This window comes from Nilaparvata lugens, chromosome 2 (genome assembly GCF_014356525.2).
Source record: "Nilaparvata lugens isolate BPH chromosome 2, ASM1435652v1, whole genome shotgun sequence".
Lineage (NCBI taxonomy): Eukaryota > Metazoa > Arthropoda > Insecta > Hemiptera > Delphacidae > Nilaparvata > Nilaparvata lugens.
The window spans coordinates 20,414,249-20,437,246 of NC_052505.1; the positions used below are offsets into that span (position 1 = coordinate 20,414,249).

Below are 22,998 nucleotides of genomic sequence, written 5' to 3' on the forward strand. Positions count from 1 at the left end.
TACCATGGCCATATCTTCTTATACTATAGTGAGATCAACGTTATGGCAGTGGATTAGATTAGATTTCTTTATTTAAGTATGTTACAATATTTATTGGCTTATACACTAATTTCCATTAAATGACGATAATGCTAGTTATTCAACGAATTTCACAAAGTATAAATAATTAATCGATGAGAATAAATATGTAAATGCAATTAGAATAACGATAATATAATAAAGTGATGTAACTTCATAAATCGGCGGTGTTTCAACAAATAATTGACGATTCTTTTAGAAGGATATAAAATATCCTTCCCATTAACACACGACCGGGGGAAGATAGGAGGAAAATGGAGGAAGATATGAGAACAACGTTGCCGATCCTCTGTCTTGTAAATGCCTTCTATAGACGGTAGCTGATACAGGTTTATTGATAATAATTCGTTTATAATAATTCGTTTATTTCACTGCATTTTTACAATAATTCGTAATACAAATACATACATTAAACATAATGGTTGAACATTACAATTGGTAATACAAATAATACATACCTTAAGCATAATAATTGCACATAGATAATAATATTAAGCATGTAACAGAAAAAACCACAGTGCATCCCTCTTTAGGCTAAACCTGTGTTGAGGGATGTCTCGCTCTCTAGTTGAGTCAACTTAATTATAATACAATAACAATTTTGAGGTATCAAACAATAAAGTAAATTTTATACAATAATCAGTGTGCTTTTCACAAGATGGGATTATGAATCTTTAACAATAAATTACATTTGAATGGAGACAGCAAAAAAATGTAAATAATATTACACCTGTATTAAACGTTTTTCTTCATAGAAGCGATTAAGTCTATTCTTAAACAAATTGTAACTGGGTGCATCTGATATATCTGATTGCAGTTTATTGAAAAGTCGTGGTCCCTTAGCAAAAGCATGTAAGGAGGCCACTCTACTTCTTGTAAAGGGTTCTTTTAATTTATTAGCAAGATTTCGACGAGTGGAATATACATGTTCATCCATAACTGGAAACTCTGAACGTCTTAAATACACAAACTTCAAAAGATTTATTTCAAATAGGGTATCAACACTAAAAACGCCAAATTCTCTATACAATACTTCGGTTGGATATCTTATGGGTCTCTTTAAACATATTTCTATTATTCTTTTATAAAGAATTATGAGAGGTTGCAAAATTGAACTCCCACAACTTCCCCAGGATACAATACCATAGCAGATAATTGACTGTATCAGTGCCAAGAATACCATTCTTAATTGATAGATAGGAAGGACATTCCTTAATTGAACGAATTTATAAATTAATTTTCTAAGTTTTGAACAGATGTATGAAATGTGCGAGCTCCACCGTAAATGTACATCCAATACTACACCTAAATATTTTATTTCATTTTCTTTCTCTAATGTAGGACATCCACAGCTGTAGTATGGACTGGCACAATTTATATTATGTGATACTAGTTTACAGTCAGTATTATCGGGAGGCAATCCAGAGGACGACAATGAAAAGGGAAGAAATCTAGTTTTTTGTATATTCAAATGTAGGAGACTATTCTTTAACCAGGACTTGATAACATCAAAGCATTTATTAGCTCTCTGGAAGGTGATTGGCCAAGTTTCCCCCCAAAACTATAGCAACTGTGTCATCCGCAAAAGAGTACAAGGAGCAATTCCCTAGATTTATATTTAATAAATCATTTATGTATATTAAGAACAAAACTGGCCCAAGCACTGTTCCTTGTGGAACTCCAATATTCACATTTAATAGTCCACTTGTCTTTTTATCAAGCCTACCTTTTTGTCTTCTACAATTTAAATATGACTCATATTTAATTGCTTCCATTTTATCCATTAGAATTCTATGGTCAACTGTGTCAAATGCTTTTTGTAAATCCAGAAATATTCCTAAGCATTTGTCCCCATTATCTAATTTGCTCAAAATTTCTCTTGTTACTCTAAAAATTGCATCGGATGTACTCATACCTTTTCGAAATCCATATTGATTACTGAACAAAATGTTGTGTTTTTCCAAATAGGATACCAGCCTCGACTTTACACACTTTTCAATTACTTTGGATATACTTGAGAGTAGGGAGATAGGACGATAGTTACCAAGTTCAGTCCTACTACCACCCTTATAGAGAGGAATAACTGTAGCTATTTTCATTTCATCTGGAAAATACCCCTGTTGGAAGCAAAGATTTATAATATGCTTCAACGGGTCACATATTGCTGAAGAATTTTCTATCAGACATTTTGAATAGATTCCATCTACTCCCGGAGCAGTACCTTTTTTAAGCCCCAATATGTTATTTCTCACCTCACAGGCCGTAGCTGGATAAAAGAAAAACGACCTACAAAATGATCTATCGACCTTATACTGGATATGATTTGAATTTGAACCTGTCTCTTTGACCCTATTCGAAATTTTCTTTGAATGTGGGTGACAGTTCAGAACTTATTATTTCTTTAACTACACGTCCAATAGCCTGTATATCCAACACAGAAAGCGATTGTTTGTTATCGGCATTGCCGGCAGTAGACAATGCTTGCACTGATAACGCCGCACTATCTGTTGACGCTGCACTATCCGACGACCCAACCGAGCCTGTCTTACAGGCAATGCACTTCCACTTCGCTCTATTATCAACCGACATTTTTCTAAAATTCGATTCTTTAATCAGTTGACACAAAAAATGACATTTTGTGCCACAAGATTTACATGTTATAAAATCCTGCTCTGGAACATCCGAATTACACTTCGAACAAATCATTATTGACCCGACAAAACTGATAACAAATAGAGCGCACAGCACACGATGTTTACTCCTCGAAGTCTAGAGGCGAACTGATGTAATATCAACTGTTCATTCTCGTTTAAAATAATCAATTATATTTTATTAAGCAATAAATTTTAGTTTTCAATAATGAATTTACATAATTAAGATGAAATATTATGTTAATTAATTATAAACTCTATATTGTCAATAGACGATCTGGCATCAGAGCAGAGCGAGAAAGAGATAGCGCTATCCACTTTGTTGAATGAAAGACAAGGATAGTAATACCATCGCTAATCAAACACTGTCATTATAACGTGCACCTCAGTATAGTAAGTTACAGCATGGAGGGAAGATTGCATAGAAAGATATCATATGGCATAGGTAATTTATGTTCCAAATTTCAAGCCGATTTTTGTTAACTCATGCCGATAACTGTCGACTATTGTCAGTTACTACTGTGGTGCCGGGTGAGTGTGTAAGAGTGCCGGGCAAGAGTGTAACTGTTAGTATAGGACTATGGGCTTGAGTTAAAATTGAAAATTGGAACATGAAGACCATAAACCATGGGATATATTTTTATGCTATTAGTTCTTTTTCGTGAAGTTACAATGTGACACTGCATGGTGGTCTCTCACTCGGCTGAAAATTAACTAAGAAACTGGATGACAACAACTATTGATGCTTGCAATGCTTCTGGTATAGCGGTATATTTCAAAGCTATTCCTCAGTAAAGAGACTAATCTAATGTCCGGCTTAACCAAGCTCAGTCAAGAAATTTGAACATGGTCAAATCAGGTACGCTGTGCATCAAGTGAACTGAAACATAGAGGTGCGTACAGACTTTCACTTTTCATCAGCTGTTGCAACGTTAATTATATCTGTATCTTACTATCTCTGTACAAATACAGATATAATAAGCATTATCGGCTGATTAAAAACGAAAATCACGTGTTCGTAGCACATAAGTCTGTAGGCATCGGTTTATCATACCTATAGCCCCTTCATCTATAGCCCTATTACACACACATCGATTTTTGTTTGTACGATATTTTGCCGTCCTTATAAATTCTATTAGATTAAATGGAACTTGAAAAACAACATCTGTTTGAAATCATCTGTTTAATCTAATAGAATTCATAAGGACGGCAAAATACCGTACGAGCAAAAATCGATGTGTGTGTGCAGGGCTTAAGGCGATAGTCACAATAGATAATTTCTAGTGTACACTTGATACTTGAAAATCGTACCCAGTTTGAGCATGTTCAAATGTTTTGACCGAGCTAGTTTAAACTGGACGTAAGACTTTATATCCATACCATGGCAATCTCATTTCCACATATTCATCCTAGGATAATAAAAGCCAATAATTGTTTCATGTTGGAGCCGATTGTTGAAGAAACAATTTTTTGGCTCAGGCGATCGGTTTTTGAGTTCTAGTTCTGAAGTAAAACAAGTTCTGAAAGTGAAGTGATGTACCAGAGCCCCAACGTTAGTAGACAGTCTACTAACTTTGCCAGAGCCCTAGTAGGAATAGAGTTATTTCTAATAATATGATTGTGGATTATATTCTTTCATAAGAATGGGAACGAATGACAATGGAGTTATTTGAATCGACAGCCATTGTAGACGTTGATTTGAATCAATATTGCTAAGTCAACAAGTTGTGAAGTCAATATTGAGTTGTTGCTTCGCTTGATACATAATTCGAAAGACCAGGTATGATGAACATTGATATAATGCATCTGACGATGGATTATTGATTATTCCGAGTCCTCAATCTCATTGATAGGTCCGAAAATGTTTTTAAGAATTGAGAGTAACTTAGGGATAATGGTTTATGCTCAAAATAGTATTGTAGGCTAAGAGAAACATAAATGAGAAAATAGCTTTTGGGGAGCAAATGTACACTTACTGTGGTAACTCAGAAGACTTTTCTTCTTCTGACAAATTTAATCATGGAAAACGAAGGTTAGCTTAATAAATTATTGAAAAATCCATCGATATATGATTGAAGATTGATATAGACCTCTGGTGTATACAAAGATTTTCCATTCCCTACTGATAATCAAAGTAGTATCAACTCACCTTCTTCATACAGCCTATCCTAAATATAAGACTGCCTACAACAATAGTTGTGAATATTATAATATCGTAAATTAGATTTCAGTACTTTTTTTGTAGTTGAGAAGTTGATATTGTGATAATCATTCACATTGAATGAAAAAGACTAAGAAATTGTAAAAAACACACAGACTTATTGATACTTAGAGAGACCGGTTTCGGTTATTACACCATTGTCAATCTCTGATGAACTCAATCAGACATTGATATATATTGGTGAACTCTGAAGTTCATCTCTATCAATCTCTGATCTCCGATGAACTCAATCAGAGATTGATATATATTGATGAACTCTGAAGTTCATCTCTATCAATCTTTGATTGAGTTCATCAGAGATTGACAATGGTGTAATAACCAAAACCGGTCTTTCTAAGTATCAATAAATCTGTGGTTTTTGACAATTTCTTAGTCTCTTTCATTCAAGATTTCAGTTTATTGAGAAATAATGAATTCATTTAGAAAAATGCAATTTCTTGATCAATTTATTAACAATTTTTCAACAGAAATACAAGTAAACTGTATTGGTTGAAAAATGAAAAGTCTCACAAAAGTAAATAAAATTTATAAATTCTAGCGTTCCAGAAAATCCAAGTATGCTACCTTCATTCTTATATTTTGAGAAAGTTACTTATAATTGAGTCACTAGAAATGAGAGATGAATAAATTGTGAATTGTGTATCAGACGTGAATACTACAAGACAATTTGGATGGATTGGTGCTAGAAATAATAATATATATTCCTCTACAGTATCGAATTTAGAGTTCATTAACTGCGCCTTATTGAACATTATCTATTGTTTTGAGTAGTTGACTCCTATTATTTTCAATATGAATAATTATTTCGTCCATTGTACTGTTAAAAAGACGTATTCTTGATTTATGGGAATGAATGGTCTAAGTACATCAATTAGTTAAAAGAAACTCCTGTTGTGAAATTGATGTCAAGAGTCAGCTTTTATGTATATTTTCAATTCGGCTCGTAGATAAATAAGTTTGTCAAGAAATAATTGAAAAAGTGTTATTTATGGACAATTAGCAAGAAATACCTGCCATCACAGGGTGTTTAGTGATTACATCCATAATGATATGAATCCATGATAATGAATGATATCCGTAACATCGTTATCAATCATGGGCCAAGGAATAAGCTCTCGTCAATCCTCGAATACTTTTCGACAATTTTTTTACCTTGATTTTACCTTTACGATGTTTTACCTTGGCAAATGGGAATGTAGATGATAATATTTACTGTATAATAAAGCCTTCGAAAAGGGAACTTCCCGATTCCTCATTCATCAGGACTGTTAAAGTCCTTCATGAAGACTTTCAAGCACGATTCAAGTCCGTTGTGATGAAGACTGACGGGTACTTACAGTAGTAGTGAAGATATAATAGGATGTTTCCGTCTATTGAAAAGACCTTGCTATTGTGGTAAACATTGTATAAAAATAACGTGGCTTATTCAACAAGTGGAGTACAGACGTTGGACATTGTCTTCACATTCTGTGGGACAGTTCATACTCTCCAGGAATAATATCAAACAAAGGATAAATTCTACACGAAACAGAATTGACCGACCTTCAAAGTTCTATTCAACACATCTTCTTGAATCTTCAACACATTTCCAAATCAGTAACTCATCTTCAAATCAGCAACACATCTTCAAATCAGCAACATTATCTACATATCAACAACACATCTTCAAATCAGCAACACATCTTCAAATCAGCAACACATCTTTAAATCAGTAGCACTTCTTCAAATCAGCAACATATCTACAAATCAGCAACACATCTTCAAATCAGCAACACATCTTCAAATCAGCAACACATTTCCCAATCATCAACACATCTTCTTGAATCTCAAATTAGAAGTCATTCAAAGTTCAGTAGAAATTTGATCCTTGGAATGATTTTTTTTAAATTGGAGAACTACAAGACCTAACCTCTTTCTGACTATGTGTAACCTTATCTGAACTTGGGAGAGGAATAGCAAAAGTTCACCTTATTCTTCTTTTTCCTATCATTTCAATAATTATTTTAACATTTAAATTCGGGAGAGAAAAAGCACAAGTTCTCTCTATTTTTCTTCATCCTATAATATTTTTATTATTTGAGAATTGTGAGTATGAAGAATGAAAAAAAAATAGTACGACTGTCATACATTGATAGCTATTTCCTTTTCACAATGATGGAAGTGAAGTTTATGATATCCTATCATAATAGCTTGATAATAACATTCTCGTGACAGCGAATATCTCTCAGGCTGTGATAACTGAATTATGAATATGAATTATTGATAAAAAAAAGCTGTCATCATGAAATATGATGCATTCAACAGCTCATGCGATTGACCTCTAACACAATCTCTAGATTAGAGAAATTGGCAGATTTTCAATTAAACTAGCACAATCAATGCAATCATTGTTGTCCAATGATGAAAAATTATTGTGAATTGTTGTCTGATATATATCAAAATTCCACGGTTCACGACATTTCATCATTCAAACGACATCAAGTTCAAGTGAAGATTCTTTTATACCACCTAAGATAAGCTCTGTGGAGATGAGTTCAAAACTTACAAGGTAAGTGAGGAGAAAAAGGATTGCTTAGTTTTCCAATATTGTTGATGCGAATTATTTTTATTGATGGGAGAAACTGTCATTACCATTGAGTGAATTCATGCACATCCGTGCATAAAAGAAAGAGTTCGAAAGTGTTCGACGTATAAGACTACATAAATGAATAAACAAATGAAAATAATAGGCCTAAATAATTTTATGACTGTCCTGGCGATGAAGTCTCATGGCTGCATCTCAAAAGAATGTACGACGTGGAAGACTACATGAATGAATAAATAAATTAAAATAATAGGCCTAAGATAATAATTTTATGACTTGTCCTGGCTATGGATTTTGAGAGATGGCTACGGCTGCAACTCAAAATAACCATTATTGGCTGCAACTTATCAGTAGAGTTAGAATCGCTGTGATGATTTCCAACCTCTGATAGGAGAAGGAACCAAAAGAAGAAGATAATACATTTGTATTATGAAAATCCCTACATAATCGATGTAGAATCAATTATGAAAGTAATATACAAATCACAAGTAATTTGATTCATTGCCAACAACAATTTATTTATTATTATTTATTTATTTATTAGAACAGTCACAAACACGATATTTGGAAAGAGAAACAGGCAATATTATTGCCCAAAACTTCTTCAATTCCTTGATTTTGGCACATAAATAGTCCAAAGTGAGGTTAAGTTTAAAATTTCTGTTTTCACCAAAGATTAACACTCAGAGAATACGTATTCGAGATAATGACTGATGAATTTTGAATTTCGACGGGTTGATAAGAGCCGGAAATAGCACTAAACAATCCGAAAGTTTCAATAATATTGAAATAAACTTGAAAATTTTGAGCAGAAAAATTAAAACTACTATCACTGCAACTATCAGCTGTTATTATTTAGCCAATTTTGCCAATTCAACATTTTAGAATGTTGATAATCTCCTATAATCAGATCTCAGGTTAACAAGTGGATCAGGCCTTATACGAGTAAAACTCACATTTCTCCATCAAATTCCTCTTTGAGGTTTGTTTTCACATTGCAAATAATAATCTTAGAATTAATAGAATAGTTGCAGATCAGTAAAATATGTTTACTCAATTCGTTCATATTATGTCTATGTTATTAATCGTATAATATTAATTCCAAAATACGTCCTGCTGTATCAGTCAGTTTCTACTGAACTGAGTGACTTCTTTTTCTAGTGACTCCATACTGAAAGACTTAAGAGAGTTTATTGAAGTGTGCAAGAATGGATATTGATGAATTAATTGAATAAATAATATATTTTCAATGAAAAAGTTTTGTTATGTGAAGTCGAAAGAAATGAAGGCTGTACTTTAGTATAAGAAATGAACTAACACGCATTTGAAAAGTTTTATAACATTATTTATTGAAATGAAGAGAATCATATTCTAACGTTGGAAGAAACAAAACTTGGTATAATAGATTCACCTCGTGATGATTTATATCTGAGTGACAGTAGGCCTACTGTATCATAGTAGATGCCTTTTCCGTTCATAGAATCTGCGCGCATTTGTCAATTTGAGCATTTGTCACAGTGTGCGTTTGTCTCTGTGCACATTTGTCACTGTGCATTTGTCACGATGCACCGGTTACTGATGCAATGATTGATAGTTATTGCATTTATTTGCCGACATGAGAGATATAATAAATCGAGTGTGAATAATTTGAAAACAATACAATAATTGATTATAATGTTAAAATGAGATAACAGCATGTCTACAAAGTAGGCATGTCTACAGTTCAGTAGTTTGTTTGAGAAGTATTGGGAGGAGCAAGAATAATAACAGAAAAGTCTGTTTTTTACATTTCATTACTGTAACAGTTTTCCTGATGTAATACTATAAGATGTGTCTGTTAGAGCTATGTAGAAAAACTGTTAATCAGATAATGCATCCAACACTGATAATGAACAGTCTCTAAACAGTTTGCACATTACAGTATAAAGCCCTAAGATTCTCGAAAAAAATTAAATAGAATAGCTGCCTTTATTTTCACCTAGGAGGGCGGAGTTAGGGCGCAGCCGGCCACTCTTTTAGAGGGGGATATAGAGTTTCAGAGTTCTTAGATATAGAGTTTACCATTTCTTGATAATCGATAATTCTGTTATAAATACTTGCTAATTTTAATTCAATTTCCAGTCTCCAGACAGATTACGTATTACAGTATTAAGCACTACGATTCTCAAAAATCAGAGAACAGATCTTTCAAAGCTCTATTAGCTTTATCAGCTTTCGATACTATATACTATATACAAAAACATTATATGTATAAAACATTGATAATTATGATACATTTCCGTGTTGATTATTGACAAATACACAATCGTAACATCGATTAATTAGGTTGTTGGTGAATAGGCCTAATAGAGATATTATTGTTGCACATCACTGGTTCACAGTTATCTAGGAAATGACATAGAAAACAATCATTGAACAGGAAAAGTATTCTGAGGACAGACACGGTCAATGATCATTGATTGAAAAGTAATTTGTTTAAAATTAGACAAGGTCACTTTTACAATACATTATTTGAAAATGTCTAATAATCTCAGAGTTGATACATTCCGTGTGTACTATGCTCTTGATATAATCTATTTATTATGGAAGCTGTTCATTTTAGATGTCCAAAGATTGATGGATGTCTGGGAGGTTCTGAGGTATTTATAGTATTCACACTATGACAATAATTCTTCATCATGATATTATAATTATGTGTATAATTGAAGAATTGGTTAATTAATTATGGCTGCAATCATAATATTCAAACTGAAATTGGACTTGAATTTTGATGCAAATATGCAACATAGTAATCACGCTGAAATTGGGATTCAATTGCCAAAACGTCATAAATATTACAAAATGAATTCCAATGAGACTAAAATACCATAACATCAATATTAATATTTCTTGATGTAAGTCTTGCCAATTGGGAGGTATTGAGTAAGAATGGCTATTTCACGAGGCTTGGTGGTTTTGTCTCATAAAAACAGGAAAAAACTCCATCCTTCTTCCTATCCTCCTCATATTAGTATGTCGCCCTTAAAAAGTTTTTAATTTTCCAGAAATTCAGTTTTTCTTCTTTTCAACTTGCTCTAACTCATGAAGCTCTTATCCCCTCTTCCTTATTATACTTATCATATTATATACTTATTATTATACCTTCTCATTATACTTCCTGATTATATTTTTCTATCCTCATTCTTCATTAGCTTCATTATCAGTCCCTCATTATCTCAATCCACCCAAATATAGAATGGATCAAATGAATAATAAATGTCAACTCTCTCAAATAATACTTTTATTGTGATTGTGTGGCAGAGAGGACCTAGAGTCCTAAATCCGCCCTCAATAAAGACAATTAACCAATTCAATCAAATTCTCTTTGGATGGAAAGTAAAATTCAGCCAAATAAACCCCAATTGATTGATGCGCATGTGAGAATTTCATTACAGGCATCATTTCAAGTGTCAATTGGCATGCATATTGAGACTCATGCGAGTGAAAGTGTTTTGCTTCTGGATATTATACTTCTATTATTGACAAATCAACTTTCTAGATTCTCATAGAATATTGCAAATACAGGTGTCACTTGATGAAATGAATAGTACCTTTCCTTGCTTGATTGTCAATTATAATAATAGTTTTCGAAGACCGATTTCCCAATACAATGTCGAAGCCTCGAAGGTCGAAGGAATTCTTGATGTGTAAGAGTGAGTGAGTTCAACTGTTATTGGATTTTTGTATTAAAGTCGAATATTCGAATACGAATTAAATGAACGTGCTGTATGCCCAGGTAATTTAGAATGTTTGGCAATGAAAGAAACAGATACAGTGACTGAATACAAAGTTCTTTTGATGTGTGAAAGTGGTCAAGTTAAACTGTCGGTATTGTTCGTATTTTAATATCACAGTCACATATTTTCAATATCTATAACTCATCAAATAAAATTTAAGAATTTGCTTATACATGTACGGAATAGGAAATACACAAATACGCACCATCACGTCTGAACTAATGGACTTGGAAATTTGCACATAGATTCTCAATCTCCCTAGGATGGTTATGAGCCTATTTCAAATTCTTCAAGATTTCAGTAGGTCAAGTTTTCAGTTCGTCAAGTTTCCAATTGGACCCTTGCGGAGCACTGGTTACCTGCTAGTAGGAAATAAAATGAACATGTAGCCTATTTTAAAATTCTTCAAGATTTCAGTAGGTCAAGTTTTCAGTTTTGTCATGTTTTCAGTTTTGTCATGTTTATAATCAGACCCTTGCGGAGCACGGGTTACCTGCTAGGAGGGAGTAAAATGAACATGTAGTATGCCCAGGTAATTCCGAGTATTTTGAATTGAAAGAAACTGATACAGTAATCGAATAAATTATTATAATTATCTTCATGTATGAATGAGGTACAGTGAACATGTAGATGTGTTTTTATTTTCATATCACAGTCACATAGTTTAATACTAAATAACATAAACGTGCAGTTTAGAACGTTTAGGTAATTCCAATGTACCTAGAATACTAGAATTCTAGGTACCTTGAGTAATAAGCATACGGTACAAATCAAATATTGATAATCGTATATAAAACTTATAGTCGAAGCTATTCTGTAAGCAATCCACATCGAGTTAAGGAGATGTTCCTTCGTAGGCGCCGTGTATCAACATTGACCCGATTACGATGATATGGAGGTCACCAGCCTAACATGAAGCAAAGAAGTAGGCTCGGGAGGGTCAAGGTGAACGCCTAACCTGCCTCAATATCAAGAAGCGTCTACCGCTCACTTTGTCACAATCTTCATGGCATTTGTCACCTCGAATTATAATCCAATGGAAAGTCATTTCATCTTTAGGCTTAATATCGGGGGACCGAGCTTTGCTCTGGAGTGTAAAAGCATAGACAATTTGTAACGAAAGATTGAATTTATAGTTTATATTTATTTATTCATTTTCTCAGTCGTACAATTATTTTCACAGTTATATGAGGAGGCACAACAGGCTTATGCCCAAAACTGTCCCTCCTCAAATTTATACTACAGTCCAAATCAAAATCTAGGTTAAGCTACTATCACTCATCAAAATAACAATTTATTCACATTTCAAAAAACAAACACATCATCAATTACAAATGGATATACTATGAATTTGATTTAGAATGATATACTATGTTTGCTACAATATTTGTTAATATACTATTTACTATTCTACACTAACAGCATCTATTTACTATTTTGGACTCTCTGAAGTAAACATGTTCTCTAAAAAGAAGAGAAATAAACGAAAATAAGTTTTTCTTTCTGAATTTTTCTTCTCGTGAGATCAGTTGAATGATCCCACACAAGCACTCGTTCACTCACTTCCATCGACAGACGACAAAATTTCCAGCTGTTTTTCCAAGGACTTATTAATCCTTGTAATGACATTCAGCGAATTATCTCAGGGTTGAGACCTAGTGCAATCGAATTTTCATATCATAAACCTACTTTGTTCCAAATTTCGTGAGAATCGTTAAAGCCGTTTTCGAGATCCGGTCACATACATATACATGAACATGAAAACATATAAACAGAAATTGCTCGTTAAATAGCATAGGATTAGTCTTTCAACTTGTCACTTCAAGTAAATCCACTGGAATCCAAGTAATGTAAATCCAGACGTGGAGGTTATTGATAAAAAATTATCCTTTCCAATTTTTCATGAATATTCTAATTGGAATCTGTTGTTAATGATCGTGGACTTTAAGAAACCTGTTGGAAGGAATTGTAAATTCTGTTAAACCTTCATTGATCTGACATTGATGCAAATAAAATCGAGCACAAATAAATATGTTGAATTATTCAAAAAGTAGATAACCAGGCTTGATAGGTGCAGTGAGTATAGAATGTATATTCTATACTGTGTGTGTGTATTATTTTTCAGTTGAAAACTTGTTTTTATTTGTATGAATATGTTTTATGTTATGTATTTTCTTTGACTGAGAATAAACATTTTATTTATTTTATTTATCTGAGTATAGAATGTAATAGAATGTACATTCTATACTCACTGGATAGGAGTAACCTCGATTCACAATTCATCTGTAAAAATTGAGATCACAGTTTTAAGCCAAATTCTTGTCTGTTGAGTTATAATTATGAGATTCAATAGAACTTATCAAGGTCAATGTCAATCGATTTATGGGATATAAATATTAATATGATGCTTCTCAATGAACATAAAACGTCCATTCATAAAACGAATAACGTAAAACGTCTTTTAAGGGAACGTCGAAAGGGGGGGGGGTCGAAGAGTATAAAACTGATGACGCAAATTATTTTGAAATTCAATAGTAAAATGAGATATGTATCTTTATTATAGGGAGTGCAGAGAAGTATCGTAATTATTTCGATGATTTCAACTTGGGCCATTAAATCTTGTCTGAGAATCGATACTCTCCTATTCAATTTTTAAGATTTCCAGCATTCCTGAAAAATTCATATACTCCAGTGAATCACGAGCTTATTGCTATAGTGAGGTCCACGCTATAATGGCAGTGTTTGATTAGCAATGGTATTGCTATCCTTGTCTATCATCTAACAAAGCGGATAGCGCTATCTCTTCCTCGATTTGCTCTGTTGCCAGATCGTCTTATTAAATTATTAAATTATTCAAAAAAATATAATTCCTTGCTTAATAAAATATAATTGATTATTTTAAACGAGAATGATCCGTTAAAATTACTGCAATAAACCTGTATAAGTCTATAAAATTAATGATTAATTAACAAAATATTTCATCTTGATCGTGAAAATTCATTATTAAATTATTGAAAAATATAATCTCTTGCCTATTAAAATATAATTGATTATTTTAAACGATAATAAACCGTTAATATTACTTCAATAAACCTGTATAAGTCTGTAGAATTAATAATTGATTACGGGTAACAAAATATTTAATCTTAATTATAAAAATTCATTATGAAATTATTGAAAAAATATAATTCCCTACTTAGTAAAATATAATTGATTATTTTAAACGATAATGAACCGTTAATATTACATCAATAAACCTGTATCAGCTACCGTTTAAAAAGGCATATTGACAGGATCGGCAAAGTTTTTCTTATATCTTCCTCCACTGCCATTATAACGTGGACCTCACTATAGTGATTCATTTAACAATACAAAGCTACCAAGTAAGGAAAGTAATTATGTATTTTTCTATTTTAACTTGAATCATTTCCAACGTAAGCAAAAACCGATATACCCTCCTATCAGGTTGGCTGCCGCAATGTTAAAATGAAACCCATCCCACTTGAGCCACGAGAGATGAACAATGCACATTACTCAAAAATATAAGAATATTCATAATATTGCACCAAAACCTCCATAAAACCATAAATATAAAAAAATGGTGAGGATCACCGGCTATCATCATGGCCTACAGAGAATGTACTCATTCCCAATAGGTCATGTGTATTGCATGTATCCTATTATATTGAGCGAGCAATTTCTGTATTTATATATCTGGTTATTTCTATATTTCGTTATTTTTATATCTGGCTATTTTTATATCTGGCTATTTATGTTTTACGGTTCTTGAAAACGGCTCTAACGATTTTCACGAAATTTCGAACATAGTAGGCTTATGATAATATAAAGATTCGATTGCACTAGGTCTCATTCTTTGGAAAACAGATGATAATTACGTCGTCTCTCGATAACAGAAGATGCATGTGCCTGTGTGGAAGAGAGACAGAATTATTTCCAGCTGTGTAAATCATAATCAATCAGCGAGAAATTTTATCTAGCTAGACAATTTAATCGATTTGATCAACATAATCTGATTTGTTGACATGACAGGATAAACCTCCTAAACCAGAGTATATCATAATTTTTAAATTTGATCATTATTTGACAATTCCAAGTCTAAGTAGTCTAAAGTAGTGAGTGTTATTTTGTTATTCAATTTGGTTTGTATATAATCTAAATTATAAATGTTTTGTTCTTGAATGTTTGAATAGAAAATTAAACCTGAATTCAAGTGTATGGAACATAACCTACTTTCTGGACTATTTATAGTGTACAAATCAAAATTCAGGAAAGAAACAGTTTTGGGCTGTGCCTGTTAGTACTTCCCCAATCATGGCTAAGCTCTAGCCGATATGCTCCCCCTGTTATCTCAGTTATTATTGAAGATATCCACTCAATTTTTTTTTTAAATGAAAGAGGAAGACAAAATGAAGCGCGCTAGCATATTTTTATACCATTTGATTCAATTTAAATATTATAAATAGCTTTATAATTTTAGCTTTACAATTTTAAAGAATTGTGTTCGGTTTATCAAAAGTCAATAAGTAAATAACGAGCGAAGCTCGGTGCCCCGATATTTATTCATTCATCAGTGTGAAGATAGTAATAATATACATAGAATGTTGATTGTCCAATCCTCCTATCCAATGCTGTAACCTTTCCAGCTTTCCTAAATTTTAATTTATATACTTGAGTGCATCAGTATCTTACTGCTTGTGAGTAGAACTTATTCCATTGTAACAAAGCGAGAACTGCGGCAAGCCGAGGCAAGGCAACGCTAATCGGAGGATGAGGACGAGCCTCTTTTGTATTCGACTTGTGGTCTGTATGTGATACGTCGCTTGGTGTAGGAGTCGCCTTCCGTAGTCACAAGTCAGTCAGAAGCCAGCGTAGAATTGAACTGCCTTTCTGTGAGTCTGGGTCGTGGCTTTCTTGATCAGTCCTAATGATAATATCCTTGCCTCTTTCGCCTGGACGATTCCGGTTTCACGGCGCAGAAAAAAGAATATTGCGCTCTGCCAAATCGTCTTCTGTCTTTGTTACACTATTGTTGTCTCTTTTGAAGAGGGAGAGAACTAATAGATGATTTTCCATATGAAGAATAATAGAAGAACTGAGAACTAATAGATGATTCCGTATAAAATAAATAGAAATAGAAATAGAACTCAAAATAAAAATATAAATATAAATATAACTATAATATAATATAAATATATAAATATAATTATAAATATAAATATAATATAAATATAAATATAAATGAAAACAGAAATAGATATAGAAATAGAAATAGAAATAGAAATATATTTATTACCATTTGATTTACAATAAACATTGGTCATTGTCACAAGTATACAATCAACAATACAAAAGTCTACACAGCTAAAACACGATTACATCAAAAATTAACTTCTTACTGACTAAAGATGCTGACTATGATGCCACTTGAAATCCAAATTGAGATCGTATTCCATAATAATTTTTTAATATTGATTAATTGAATGGGTGTAGCTCCGTTTTACACTTTATTCAGGGAACAAGAAGTCTTGTCTGTGATTCTTTCTGCCTCATGCAGCTTTTAATATACATAGAAAAGATACGAGATACGAAAAGATTGTGGGCGAAGTAGAGGAAATTAGATCCATTACTTCCTATAACCCAAAAAATGATAATTATTAGCTGAGTTGATTAGAGTGTGAATCCTAATTTATCTATATTTAGTTGAACTGATAATCTAAACTAGATTATTGATTTAGATTAATAATCTAAACTCTATAATCTATCTAATAATCTAAACTACTTATCTATTTTAAGTCTGCTCAATCCCAGTAGAAGATAGAATCTATAAAATGTATATAGTATTATATAATTTTATATATATTATACATAATATATAATAATTATATAATTAATATATAATAATTATTATAGTATTATTTAATAACTCTCACTAGGAATTCCGTGTATGATACAATGCAGTTTCACGCACAATCCTGGAGCAAATGTGGGCATCATCCTCAGTTGAAGCCATCATTAATAATCAGCTTATTACTTGAAAGTTATGATATCGTCAGATTATCTTTAACCTGTGGAGATTGATTCATTATGAACTCTACATAACCTGTGAACAGTTCATTTTAAATAATAAAATGATTTATTATGAATAAATTATCTATCTATCTATCTATATATATATATATATATATATATATATATATATATATAAATGTCTGTTTGTGTGTTAGTTTGTTTGTTCCATATAGACTCGAAAACTACTTGACAGAACGGCATGAAACTTTGGGAATATGTTGTGTGAATATTGGAGATGGTTTCTGACCAGAAATTTTAATAGGGGGGGCTAATTATAATTATATATTAATCCATTTTACAGACCTAAGTTTTCGAAATTGTCGGCCGAGCGGCTAACGTAGAACGGGAAGATCATCATGATTCAAGTCCATGTTGTGATAAAAATTATGATTTAGCATCTAAACTTACCAGCTGTAATAAACACGTCACTCTGTGATAAAATTGTTTACTGGTATTAAAACGGTAGTTTAAGTACATAGAAAGTCCGTATTGAGATGTAAATATAAATATTGATTGTCAAATGAATTTCATGATTCACCAAATAAAGTCAAGTGTGACATGAGATGATGAGATACATCGACTTTTTGGCGGTTCGAAGTTTGTCGGGTAAGCTAGTTTATTATAATATTTAATTTATTATAATGTTGGAAGCAGTATTAGGCGAATGCATTGTGTTTACACCTGAATAATAATTATATTCATTGTCTATGAATGAATAAATGAATAACTGAATAAATTATTAGGTTGTAACTCAAAATGCAATTCTGTGATTTGTGCTTTTCATTTTTGTAGTTGATTCAATAGGCATATATAATCTGAACTCCAAACCAACTTTGTATGACGAAATCGATTTGTTATACAAGAGTTCGCTTTCATTGAGCGGATATGTTAAAGTTTGTTTGTCTGATCATTAGAAGGTATTGTGCTACCAACTCTCTGCACATCGTCAATTCAAAACACTTCTAGTCTTTTTAAACTCTGCGTTGACATGTTTAACTATTTTCAATGCTATCGTAGCCACTGGCCCGTGAAGAATTGCTAGATTATGATAATTATGTTGAACAGCTCGGCCTTGTTGGCAAAATCTGACAAAGCTGTTGACGAGAAAAATTATTAAGTTGAACCAATTTGAATATGGGCAGTGCATCATGACAAACACGAGCGTGTAACTCGCTTTTCGGACGATTTGCTACGATCAATCACACCGGATATTCAGACATTTCAAACAGTTTTCACCGTCATGCAAACTATTTGAGAAATATGTGGTATCACTTTATTGAAATGAGTGTTTTCTGTAATGAAAAGCGCTCACATTTTTCTTATAATTCATTGATGATACATAATCATCCTTGGAATTGTTATAAAATGAGTGGTCAGAGATCATTCAATAAATTGAAAATTTCAAATAACATTTTTATAACTGCGGTGACACAAAATAGTATAGAATGCAATATTATTGAATAAAAAGACTTTATTCTTCTTTTTTCAATATTATTGAATAAAATAATAATTGTCAAAAACTACAGATTTCATTGATATGAAATAATCAATAAATTGTCTATTTATTACAACTATTAATAGTTCGATTGTTTATCAGAGATTGACAATGGTGTAAAGGGTCCTACATACCTACGGACTTGGTTCGCGGATTTGGCCTGTCTTGGCTCGGCTCGGGAGGAATCCATGAGTGTGTAGGCGATTTTATTGCGAGCCGAGCCAGGCCAAATCCGACCAAAGCTACTGGCTCGGCTCGGCTCGGCTCGGCTCGGCTCGGCTCGGGCGAAATCCGTGAGTGTGTAGGCTCACCCGGCCGGACGCGTGTAGTTAACAAAAATCGAGATAGCAAAATTTTGATTTCAAATTCGAATTCAGCGCCCTCGAATTAGTAAAACAGTTCGGGAGGACTCTAAAATAGTCAAATAACTCTAAAATGAGAGCCGAAACCGGTCTTTCTAACTATCAATAAAATTTGTGGTTTTTGTTTTTTTTTATAATATGAATAATCACCACCATATCAAATTCTCAACTACACAGAAATTCAATATTACTCATCCATTCTTAGAACTTGATAACAAAAGTGGTCTAAACCTAACCTAAGAATTTTTAAAGGAAGGATTTTTCTCAATCTCTATTATTCCGGCTAAGTTTTTATGGTATCAACCATTAACTCCACGTTTGTTCGAAGATTCTAGACTAGGAGAATTCACTTCAGAAGAACTTTGTTCTTTAGGCCTGAAAGATTCTGTTCCAAATTTACTTCGGTCTCCCGCCGATGGCATGGACGTTTGATTATCTCTTCAATTCACCAATGTACTTTCCATTACCTACGCACATTGAAGGAGCTCATGTGGGTATCACCCGCAAAAAAATAGCCAGTATCCATGTTCTCTGCAAATTAGCTTAACAATTAAACGTATCATCATTATTTATGGCCCTAATGCTAACTCGAATCCTCTTTTGACTATTCTGTTGAATCTCTATGAATATTGAAGTTTTGATACCACTGTATTGCTAATACAGAAGTATTATACAGAGACTATATAATTGAATCAAACATTTTGTCTTTTTCCAGGTGAAACCGCCCTGAATCCCGAGAACCCCTACTATCATTACTCAATTGATAAAGCTGTAGATCTACCCTACAAAGATGAGAATGGTGAGTAGATAATTATTCTATTAGATTATTCAAATTAGACCATTTGCACACATCTATTCCTATTGTTCACTATCTAAGACATTTAGTGTTAGACTGAGAAGATAGACCTAGACAGTCATAAGATAGTGATAGTGATACTGAGAAGATAGTGATAGACCTATCTATCAGAGAAGTTCAAATGCACCAGAAGAGTTCACTATTTTTCCATGAAATCATTCATTTACAATTATTAATAACACAATTTTTTTCTAATCAATGATTGAGACTCAACAGGATTCAAAAATTATTTTTATTGCATTGTCTCATTCTCAAAGATTCAGAGAGAGAAATTCCTAATACCATTGTTGTTATGAAATGATAATTTTGATTCAGACATTATTGGAAGTTATTAATGGGAACAATGCTTATGATGAGTCAGTATGTCATTGTTAACATGTCAAGCTCTACATTTTCATTGTTCAACATACACGTTTTGTATTTGGGTGATTACAATGATACGATTGAAATTCAAAATGAAATTTGTTCAATAACCAACTTCAAGGTCGTCGGAAAAATTCGGCCCGTGAAGAAAATTGTTACTTTATGTCAACTTGATCGTGGCACTTGGTTTATGGTTGTTATCATCCAATTAGCTTCATGAAACTACGCTATTGAAAATGCATTGTTATCGATCATTTAGTGCTATCAATCTATCAATTAGCTCATGCATAACGTGCCAATAATTGCCAAGTGACACGTGAGGAGGAAAAAATGTCGGAGATTGTGTTTAGTAGTTTTTGCCAGAATTTTCCTCATGGTCTTGCAATTCGATGGATGAATTTGACATGTTAAGCATTATTCGAAGAGTTCCTGTCACAGAGTATAATTTATTTATCAATTTCAAGAACCATGGTAGGTAGGCTAGAAGGAAAGTTTCCTCAATATTCCTAATTTATCTTGTGAAGTTGAAGTTATTCCGAGCATTGAGGATAACAGGTCTACACTATAGAATAAAAGTTGCAATGGGGAATAACAATGTATCTATGATACTAAGTTTAAGTCCTCATAATATGACGTGTTGTCTTACATCCTCCTCTGAATTACGTGTACGAATTAAAAGGTGAAAACATAGAGTATAAAAAAGTAGTCCAGTCACTATATAAATTGGTGCAATTTATATCGTAGTTATGATTTTTCAATATATTATCCGGGTACATAAGAGGAGTCTGGAACCAATTTCTTCATGCAAAATTTCCATGTGCTAGATACAGAGTGGCCCAAAAACCTCATATTTTCGTCCCATTTTCTATTTTCCAGCTATTTCTGCCAAATCTCGTAATCGAACAAGAAAATTTGCTCTCGTCTTTTTTTAGATTATAAAATTCTGAATGGAATGAGATCATTCGGAACTCTCCATCTCCAATGAGTACTGAGTTACGACTTTTAAAAAATGAGTGAAATTTGAAGAAAAAATCAATATTGATGAATTATAGTTTTTGATCAACAATATCTTCCGATTGTTACCATTTAGATGTATAATTCAAAATCCCTCTGGGCGTACTTTTGTGCTCTACAATCTGAGATCAGGTAGAGAGCTCTATCTCATATAACTTAGATTTCCAGGTACACCTGACAACAATACTCCTTGTATTGTGAAAAACACCCAATTTTCAGCTTCAACCATCATCACCAACTACATTGTCCTCACATTGATATTTATTGATATTTAGCACAATGACATAAATTCATGAGATTATGTTCTATAAAGCTGCGTACACATATTCGTGCTTCCAACCCGCACCGAGCACGCTCCTCCCTCGTACCGCCCTCGTACCATCATCGAACCACAGTCGCCCGCCCACGCACCCATCATGAACGTTACGGAAGATGTTAGATCTTCTCGCGTTCCCCGGTCGAACCACTGTTGCTCGCCGGTCGATCATCAATCGCTCTGCTGGAGTGACGTTCGGTTGCGGAGCAGAGCGACAGTCTGTACGCACCTTAAGATTCACCCGTTAGATGAACTTCATTTCAGTATTTCTCAGAATTTCAAACACTTATAACTTTTGACACTATGCTCACATTTCATCGTACGAACGTTTCATTCACGCTCACGTTTTCATTCTTTCCGGCTCGTCAAGGCGGTCCAAAATCATGCATCATAAGTCAAATTCTGTCGAAAAATGGAAAATTTATTGCTGAGTGTACTTAAGCTCATATTTCAATACACAAAAAATGGCCAATTTCTATGATCTCATTTTATTCAGAATTTTTTAATCTAAAAAAAAGCGAGAGCAAATTTTTCTGTCCGATTACGAGATTTGGCAGAAATAGCTGAAAACTGGAAAATGAGCCGAGAATACGAGGTTTTTGGGCCACTCTGTATCTAGCACAAGGAAATTTTGCATGAATAAATTGGTTCTGGACTTCTCTTATGTACCCAAATGAAATATTGAAGAATCAGAACTACAATATGAATTGCAAGAACACCCCTTTTTTATGACTACATTGACTGGACTAAAGTTGAAGTGCATTGGAAAAAAATAATAATACAAAAAATTGTTCCTCAAATTCACAATATCGGAGCACCGAGCTTCGCTAGTTATTAATTTATTGATAAACAGAACACAGTCCTTCAAAATGATTGGGGAAGACTAAAATATAAAAAGGCACATTATACTAAAATATAACAGGCACATCACAAAACTGTTTCTTCCCCGAATTTTGATTTATACAATAAAGGGTCCAAAAAGTAGGTTATGTTACATACACTTGAATTAATGTTCAATTCTGAATAAAAATATTTGAAAACAGAAAAGTTATAATTTAAATTGTTTACAAACCAAATTGAAAAAGAAAATAACACTCACTAATCACTTGAAACTGTAAAATAATGATTAACTTTGAATATCATGATATACTCTAATTTAGAATGGTATACATACCATGTCCTATCAACAAAT

At 32.9% G+C, this 22,998-nt stretch overlaps 2 protein-coding genes across 2 annotated transcripts in view; one reads left to right on the forward strand and one right to left on the reverse strand.

Annotated features, from left to right (window-relative positions):
• Positions 1–22,998, reverse strand: part of LOC111053516 (lachesin) — a 338,283-nt gene that overhangs the window by 161,472 nt on the left and 153,813 nt on the right. The window lies entirely within an intron of this gene.
• The window catches only part of LOC111058397, a 65,113-nt gene that overhangs the window by 930 nt on the left and 41,185 nt on the right, over positions 1–22,998 (forward strand). Inside the window, exon 2 of the mRNA XM_022345928.2 lies at positions 19,973–20,056. Coding sequence (XP_022201620.2) covers positions 19,973–20,056 — 84 coding nt within the window. The remainder of the gene's footprint in view (positions 1–19,972; positions 20,057–22,998) is intronic.